The sequence below is a fragment of the Triticum aestivum genome, chromosome 6B, assembly GCF_018294505.1.
Source record: "Triticum aestivum cultivar Chinese Spring chromosome 6B, IWGSC CS RefSeq v2.1, whole genome shotgun sequence".
Lineage (NCBI taxonomy): Eukaryota > Viridiplantae > Streptophyta > Magnoliopsida > Poales > Poaceae > Triticum > Triticum aestivum.
Window position 1 is genome coordinate 81,649,459 of NC_057810.1, and position 8,938 is coordinate 81,658,396.

General features: G+C 43.4%; 1 protein-coding gene across 3 annotated transcripts; it reads left to right on the top strand.

Annotated features, from left to right (window-relative positions):
• Positions 1-6: 6 nt before the first annotated feature.
• Positions 7-3,350, top strand: LOC123135926 (uncharacterized). 3 transcript variants are annotated; one of them, XM_044555181.1, is made up of 3 exons: positions 7-1,168; positions 2,358-2,461; positions 3,180-3,350. In XM_044555181.1, exons 1-2 carry the CDS (start codon positions 22-24, stop codon positions 2,414-2,416), a joined length of 1,206 nt encoding a protein of 401 aa, XP_044411116.1. In that variant the 5' UTR covers positions 7-21; the 3' UTR covers positions 2,417-2,461; positions 3,180-3,350. The 3 variants fall into 3 exon arrangements, 2 of the variants coding, with proteins under 2 accessions (XP_044411116.1, XP_044411117.1); XM_044555182.1 differs by having other exon boundaries at positions 2,412-2,461; XR_006466354.1 differs by having other exon boundaries at positions 7-2,461.
• The last annotated feature ends 5,588 nt before the right edge of the window (positions 3,351-8,938 follow it).

The window sequence follows — 8,938 nt, forward strand, 5'->3', positions numbered from 1 at the left end:
CGCATCAGTGAGTAGGGCGAGATGAGCAGCTTCCGCCGCCCTTCCCGCTCGCCGGCGGCGGCGGCGCCGCTGGACGACGAAGATCTGCTGTCCGAGATCCTCCTCCGCCTCCCCCCTCAGCCCTCCTCCCTCCCGCGCGCCTCGCTCGTCTGCAAGCGCTGGTGTTGCCTCGTCTCTGACCCCCGATTCCTCCGCCGATTCCGCCGCCATCACCGCCGCAACCCTCCCCTCCTCGGCTTCTTCTTTGAGGAAGTGATTCCTGCCCGCGGGATCTCCTTCGTACCAACTCTGGAGCCCCCCAACCGTGTCCCCGTCGGGCGCTTCTCTTTGCAGTTCGACGACGGCGACCGCTACAGGCTCCTCAACTGCCGCCATGGCCTCGTGCTCATCTTGTTCGGGAAGCACAACCAGGCCCTGGTGTGGGACCCTGTCAACGGCGACCAGCACCGCGTTGCCGTTCCCCCAAGCTTCTACATGGCGGCGCCGACCCGGGTCAGAGGGGCAGTGCTCCGGCCTGCCGGAGACATCCGCCACTTCCAAGTCGTCTTGATAGGCACGCACAAAGAACAGCATAAACCAGGGATCGCCTGCGTTTACTCCTCGGAGACCAAGGAATGGGGTAATCTTGTCTCAACACCGCTCCCACCCGAGAATTCTATTTACAGCTTTCGCACCATTGTTTATAGGGGCATGGCCTGCGTCCTGGTTGGGAATTGCCTCTACTGGCTGCTTTCTGAGAGATCAGCTCTCATCCTGGAGTTTGATTTGGATATGCAGAGGCTAGCTGTGATACATGCGCCAGTGGACATCGGTGCCAATAGCAATTGCCACTTCTCAGTTATGAGAGCCGAGGGCGGTGGTCTTGGTTTCCTCTTTCTGTCAGATTTCAACGCCCAAATATGGAGCAGGAAGAAGGATTGTGATGCTGCTGTTTCATGGGTGCTCAGAAGAACTGTTCAGCTGGATAAGCTACTTCCCCTCAAACAAGGGATGGGCGTAGTGCCCCTGATACTACTGTTACTAGGGTTGGCTGAGGACAATAATGTGTTGTTCCTGATGGCAGATGCCGGCATCTTCATGGTCCAGCTTGAGTCATTGCAGTTCAAGAGACTTTCCAAGATCAGCTTCTGGCGTCATCTTCATCCATTCGAAACTGTCTATACTGCAGGTAATAGCACACCATTACACTCTGCCCGTACAAAAAAAAATACAAAAAAAAAACCCGGAATGCTGCTCACTTCATTCCGTGTTAAGCTAACAATTTCTTGTAGTGTCTTGCACCAGTTATTTCTTTTGCTGCTTGATGATTTGTTCATTATATAGAAATATTGTTCTGTATCATTTTCTTTCATTGCATCTGTCGTGATGTTTTATGTAGTTGTTCTGGGTTGGAAAAATATTCGTTAGCAGTGCCGGTATCTAGCTTAGTTAAGTGTCATCAGTTCTTTTTTCTGTACCCAGGCGATGTGTATTGTTCTATTGTATTGTGATTCCTGTGAATAATTATCATTGCCATTGGACTATGTGATTTAAGTCTAGCAAACTGCCTCTATCAGTTTAGTATATGAATATCCATTCAATGATACAATTAACACCAAGAACCAAGTACTTTGTGTAATAACTGAACTAAATGCCATTGTTGCTTGCTTATTCACATATGCACCGCGGTGCAGTTTTTTCCCAAGATGAGATACATAACAGTTGTAAGTTCAAGATAATTAAAACTAAATTGAACCAACTAAATTGTCAAATAGATAACTCAAGATGCTCATTTGAAAGCAGAAAGCAAGTTATATTTCTGTCACTCAATATTATTATCTCTACTGATCTTCTAATAATTTTAAATCCGTAACAGCGACTTGCTTTACATTAATTCTATGAACAATTTGTTCATTTTGTAACTTGGAGGCGAGTCTCTGCTGCCAGTATCAAGTCCATTTGCACCAGGACTTTATAATGAACTGACTTCGTTACATAATTCAGGCCGAATGTATGTAGAGAAAATCTAAACTGAATTTTCATGATCACATCTGTTGCTAGGATTTATTTGTGTGAGCATATTCCATTATTTTTGTATGGCATGCAGCGAGGTTAAGAATAATTCTAGCTGACTTCTTTCATCTGATTAGCCAATAGTTCCAGTGTACATGTTCTACATTTTTACGATATGAAAGAGTAAATACTCTTTTGAGGAATATGCTTTGAATTTGACTAATGTTGTGTCGAACCTGAGTTTTTCTCTCTGAAACTGCACCTCTGACTCTGTGAGTTCATCTGAATATCTCCTTGTTGCCTTCTCTTATCTACTTGGTTTTATATCGGAATGCCATTGGTTGTTTGACTTCTTATCCTTAAAGAAACATACATTGGCGGTGAACACGATGGAGCTGATCTTTTTGCACAACACATAGGATGACTGTCGGGTCAGTCGGTCAGATATGCATAAGGTGATGTTGACCAGGTAAGCTGCTTGTAATTTAGGCGTTCCCCTGTTTGGAAAAGCTCTATGTCATCGTGAGTATTCTTTGGTTGGTTGCTTAAATATGTTCTCCACATATCCCAGTTTGTTAGTCTGAATCTCACATCTGTAGTTGGTCATTTGGCCATTAGCCTGTAGCATTATAGTTTGTCTCATCAAAATTAAATGTTGTAATGGTTTCTGTCCAGTCCAGTCCAACTTCTTCTATTTTAGTTACCATGGTTGCTTTATAATTTGTATTAAACACATGGTAACAATTTACATTACTAGATTCATCACAAAAACTGCTTTCAGCACGAATTACAGTTTTTTATATTTCATATCATCATTAAAGTATTTGTTAAAGTTTTGTTTATGCGTTGCAGAGGCTTTTAAATTGACCTCTATTTTGGATTTGACGAGTTAGTTTGCTCACTATTTGCCTCTAAGCGAGTTATTTAGACCACTGATCATGTAGCTTCTATTGAGGCCAGAGCAAGAAAATTCAGAATGTGTTCACAATAGAACTTGAAGGGCGTGCTACTACAATTTGACTGTCTTATTATTGATGTTATCTGCTTATAATGTTGGTTTTGTCCAATATTGCTGAGATGATTCAACTTTGAGTTTTTTTGGCACAAGTTCCACGATGGTTATGCTAATGCTTACTGTTTGAATCATATACAATTTCGGGATATATTTAATGGCTTGCTTGCTGTAGGTTCTTCCATGTTGGATAGCATGCGCTGGTGAACGGTGAAGCGGACTTGGAAGGAAGTAATCACTTACTATTTTGTTTAACTTGAGCCTATTATGTTATTTCTGGAACAACTAGCCAACTCGCATAAAGACGCAATTCACTTGCTGTGATTAATCAGTAGTACTACTCTCAGTTTGGTACTGCTTGCATTTTGTGTGCTGGTGAGCAAGGATTTGGCCTGATAAACGTACCATCCCTGCTGTTTTTTTTCTTCTGAATTGACCAGTCAACGTCAAAATTCAATTGAAATTTTCAAGCGGTATTTATTGCTCGGTATTTTCCAGTATTCATGGTAACCGTGTTTCTCGCCCACCATCAGTAAAAAAAATTGTATTATGTAGCCAAAACATTGGTGGTGACTGGTGTGAGTGGCATGGAGTGGCGGTGGTTGTCTCGGCGGCCAGCCTTGCCCATATCAGGAGGTGAACAACTTGTGACAGGGCGAAAACTTGGCCCGGCATAGGTGGCGTCCATGGGCATCGTTTCTTTCCGGATGGCGCTGTTGCGGCTCCCCATTGTTCTCCTTGTGCTCCAGGTGAGAACTGAGATCCTTCAGATTGGGCGGCGGTGATGCTTCAGTGGTGTGCCCTTTCTAAAAGGATATGGTTCATTGCTCTTCGTAGGATTGTCTAGTGTCTCCTTGCTAACTGAGGGGGGCGTCCACAATCCACGTGGGTGCTCCCATCGAATGGTGGCTGTGGGACTGCCAGAGAATGCTAGCCACTGAAGGAGTTTCTATTGAAGCATTGTGTAGTGATATGTACTCCCTCCGTCCAGAAATACTTGTCATCAAAATGGATAAAAGTGGATGTATCTAGATGTATTTTAGTTCTAGATACATCTCTTTTTATCCATTTTGATGACGAGTATTTCCGGACGGAGGGAGTAGGTCTCAAATAGGTAACACTAAAGGAAGACCCTCTTCCCACAGTAGAAATTAGCAAACAAATTGATAGTAGGTTGGTACTCTGGTGTTTGTATTGAAGCATTTGCAAGGTTTAGTGTTGTTTCATCCTGAAATGAACAATTGATGTACCTATTTAAGGTGTAGTGAATCACCATAAGTGTTGAAGAGTAGAAGAACCACACATCTAACAATTACAAAAATCACTGAAAGGAAGAAAAAAAACTAACGTAAAATTCATCAGAAGTGATATTACCTGAAAATGGAAGATGCATACAAACGTTTTCGTGTTGAACATAAATAGATAAACAATAAGTAGTACTTATAAAATACAAATCAAACTGAAGCAGTTTATAATTGCAGCAAATAACAAAAAACTTTAATCATCTCTGGAACAACATTGGATTAACTGCAAGCACCATTTATCCACATGATGCAAAACTAGAGGTACCTGAAGCATAAGCATCATGGCAGAAAACACCCATTGGGGGAATTTGTTCGTCAACTTCAGTGCTGACACTGAATGGTAAGTTTGACACAACCTGCAAAGTACAAAGTGTCACGAGGACACAAAAGCACCTTCATAATGAACAATGATTATCGATTTTTATGAGAAGTTTAGTGAAATACAAGTACCACCAAACATCGATGCTGACCTTGCCATGGGATTTGTCCTCAAGGATAGGGACAAAATGTGAGTGAAGGTGAAATTTTGTGATATCTTCTTCAATGATCTGCATAAACATTAAAATCATTACCCATCAGATGATAGCTAAGTTTGTTTTCAGCGCACAAAAAGAATTCCTAGCTTCATAAAACATGTGGCCAAGCTATCCCTCTTTGGCGACAAGAAGCGCGAACAACTGAAACATTAACATGTGTCATCTTTAGATACCCAGAAGAGCAACTAGAGAATTGCAATAGTCCTCACTAAGACAGGGAGATTATAATACGTGTATCACTATAAGAGCAAAGTATGAAGTGCTACCACGGTGGAAATTAGCAATGCCCTCCCTCTACAAACTAATATAAGACGAGTACATGTTAACTGTTAACTGATACTCCCAGTGTAAAACACGTCTTATATTAACTTTTGAGCTTAGAAGCATATGCATTGAGTGTTGACAACCATCTAAGTTTACAACCAAGAAAACTGTTCATGAGCTAACATACCCCACTAAGTTTAATTTGTCCAGTCCCCGCGAAAAAAAAAAGTTTAATTTGTCCAGAAGTCAGAACAATTCATAATAAGTGAATCTTAGTTTTCATGAAAAAGGTGTTGGCTATGGTTTTTACAACGTAAAACGGCTTATGTTAGCATGCAATTCACTACAAAGTCACTATGAATAAGAACAAAGAACATACCGACATGCATTATTAAATTAGAGACATTTACAATTGTCTGCTGTAAGGGTGTCTTCAACGTCGCCCATCAAACCGCCCGTAAACAGAACATGCGGTCCGGACACTTTGAGCCCTCCAACGCCATCCATCAAACGTCCACGGACTGGTCCGGGCATCGAATTCCCATAAACTGGAGGGAAACATGAAGGAGCTTTGGGGGAGTCCGGACCGACACAAAGGACTCCAACACCCCGGGCCCACACGAAAATCCCATCCGGAGCCCTGCTTTTCTCATTCAATCCCTCCCTCTTCGTTCCTCTGCCCTTGTTGTGCATCCATGTAGGCTGACATCGCCTACGTCACCGTTACTACCCACTCAGCCATCCAGTCCTGGCCGAACCTCCGCCGCTGTATCCGAGAGCCACCCGACGTGCCTACGCCTCCCTTCTACCCCTGGTCTGGGCGCCGCCGACGCCGAGGTACACCCCGCCCCTGCACATTTTCATCAATGGAGGATACCACGCCCGACAAGTGTTCGGCCAAATGCCATAGCCAAATTTATTGACATCATTGTTGTTTAATTTGAAGCAAACAAGATAGATTTGGTTTCGGAGTACTTCTACGCCGAGTTCATGGATTCATCATCGTTAGATGAGGACGAATATGGAGATGAAGCGATGATGATGCATGCGGTTCTCGAAGATGCCCAACATGCAGAGAAGCATGTCCTCAATATCAAGGGATCAATCAAGGGGCATTGAGTGCTGAATCAAAAGAGGGCACGGGGGCATTTGATGTTGATGGATGACTACTTTGTCCCTGATGCGCAATTTGATTTCTTTTTCCACTGTTGGTTCCGGATGAGTTGAACTGTGTTCGATCGCTGTCCGAACATATGATGACTACTCCATCTTGAAGAAAGATGTCATTGGAAGCATTGATTCTCTCGTTACCGGAAGGTAACTACTGCCTTGAGGATGCTTGCCTATAGCACGGCCATAGATTGGTGGTATGAATACCTCTGAATATCCGAAACCACATGTATCGAGTCGAAGGAATGGCCAAGTTTGCTGCTGTGGTGGTCAAGGTATTTGGAGCAGAGTACTTGAGAGAACCAACTATCGAGGACACCGCATGACTCATGGCACCGTCAGAAGCAAGAGGGTGGCCAGGTATGCTCGGATCTGGCTTGCAAATCCGCAGACAAATTTAAAGAAATGAAAATACTCCCTCCGGTCCTATTTACTCCACGTGTAAGATTTGTGTCAAGACAAACTTTGCAAAGTTTGACCAAATTTATATTACAAAATATCAACATCTGCAATACCAAACTACATCTTAATATGAAACTACATTCATAATGAATCTAAGTATATTGATTTGGTATTGTGAGTGCTGATTCTTTTTTCTAGAAGTTTGGTCAAACTAAAGATACTTTGACTTCAAACAAAACATATATGCAGGCTAAAAAGAACCGGAGGGAGTACAAGCCATGGAGTTGCCTTATACTAACATTAAAGCAGCATCAGTAGTCAAAACAGGGATGAAACAGTCCAATGTTCATTTGAGAACAGGACAGTACCTTCAATTGCACTGTGGATCCAAACCTATCTTTCACAAGCGTAGCCATATGCTTATCCTGTCACCAAAGAGACATACAAAAGATGGTATTGCAGATTATGGACGAAATCAGTTAGCAGAAATAATGTAATAGGACTTTTGTATCTAAATTGCAAACCATATTTCTCTGTTTGTACATCACAGGATTCCGTGAAAGTCAAGGGCCTAAATGTTTATTGCATTTCCTAGGCTGATTGAAAGAGGAACTTGCGTGAGTACAAAGCTACCTGGCTCATTCCAAATCCTGTCACTAACCTTTAATACGGCTTCGGTGCTTTCTGCATTCCCTAATTGTCTCCAAGGTCCATATCAAGCAAGACTCTGTCTATGTTATCTGAATCTATACTACCGAAATTCAGTTTTACTGTATACATTGATATCCTGAAATGTAAATTTGAATCGCGCAGATGATGTGTCCCGGTTAAATTACAAATATTAGAGAAGGGCGGCGGTGAGCGAGCCCGTCCCCGGGCCAATCTCGAGCACGATGTCCCCCTCTTCCACCCCAGCCGCCGCAACCATCTCCTCGTTCACCCTTGCATTCACAGTGAGGCCAAACACATGATAAAAAGCCCGGGAACATGGAACGGGGGAGGAGAGGGTGTCTGGACGGACCTGGCCGAGGGATTTGAGGGGAACGTAGCGGCGTCCGTGCGAGTTGAGGGAGCGGATGGTGGAGTGGTAGTCGTCGGCGGTGCCGCCGTCGTCGTACGTAAAGGTCAGATGGCGGCTGCAGGCCGGATGCGGCCGCGAGTCAGAGAGTATACATGAGGTGGCCGTAGTTGGCGACGAGGAAGCATGGCCCGAGGCGGGGATAAGAGCATCAGATCCTGTAAATCGCGTCTTCCTATTGGAAATATGCCCTAGAGGCAATAATAATTTGGTTATTATCATATTTCCTTGTTCATGATAATTGTTTATTATCCATGCTAGAATTGTATTGATCGGAAACTCAGATACATGTGTGGATACATAGACAACAACATGTTCCTAGTAAGCCTCTTCCGGACCAGCTTGTTGATCAAAGATGGCTATGGTTTCCTAGCCAATGGACATGAGTTGTCATTTGATAACGGGATCACATCATTAGAAGAATGATGTGATGGAAAAGACCCAAACTATAAACGTAGCATATGATCGTGTCAAGTTTATTGCTACCGTTTTCTGCATGTCAAGTATATGTTCCTATGACCATGAGATCATGCAACTCACTAACACTGGAGGAGTACCTTGTGTGTACAAAACGTCACAACGTAACTGGGTGGCTATGAAGGTGCGCTACAGGTATCTCCGAGGGTGTATGTTGAGTTGGCATGGATCAAGACTGAGATTTGTCACTCCGTATGACGGAGAGGTATCTTAGGGCCCACTCGGTAGTACAACATCACAAGAAGCATGCAAGCAATGTGACTAATGGTTTAGCCACGTGATCTTGTATTATTATGGAACGAGTAAAGCGACTTACCGGTAACGAGATTGAACTAGGCATGGAGATACCGATGATCGAATCTCGGGTAAGTAACATACTGATAGACAAAGGGAGCTACATACAGGATTAGTTGAATCCTTGACATCAAGGTTCGACCGATAAGACCTTCGTAGAATATATAGGAACCATTATGGGCATTCAGGTCCCGCTATTGGTTATTGACCGTAGAGATGTTTCAGTCATGTCTGCATAGTTCTCGAACCCGCAGGGTCCACACTTCACGTTTGGTGACGATATAAGTATAGTTGAGTCATTATGGTGGTTACCGAAGGTCGTTCGGAGTCTCGGATGAGATCCCGGACATGACGAGGAACTCCGAAATGGTTCGCAGGTGAAGATTGATATATTGGACGAAGAGTATTG

Coding starts and splice junctions, on each gene's coding strand:
- LOC123135926 (XM_044555181.1), top strand. CDS start 22: ATGAGCAGCTTCCGCCGCCCTTCCCGCTCGCCGGCGGCGGCGGCGCCG. Junction 1,169..2,357: donor CGAAACTGTCTATACTGCAG/GTAATAGCACAC, acceptor TTATCCTTAAAG/AAACATACATTGGCGGTGAA.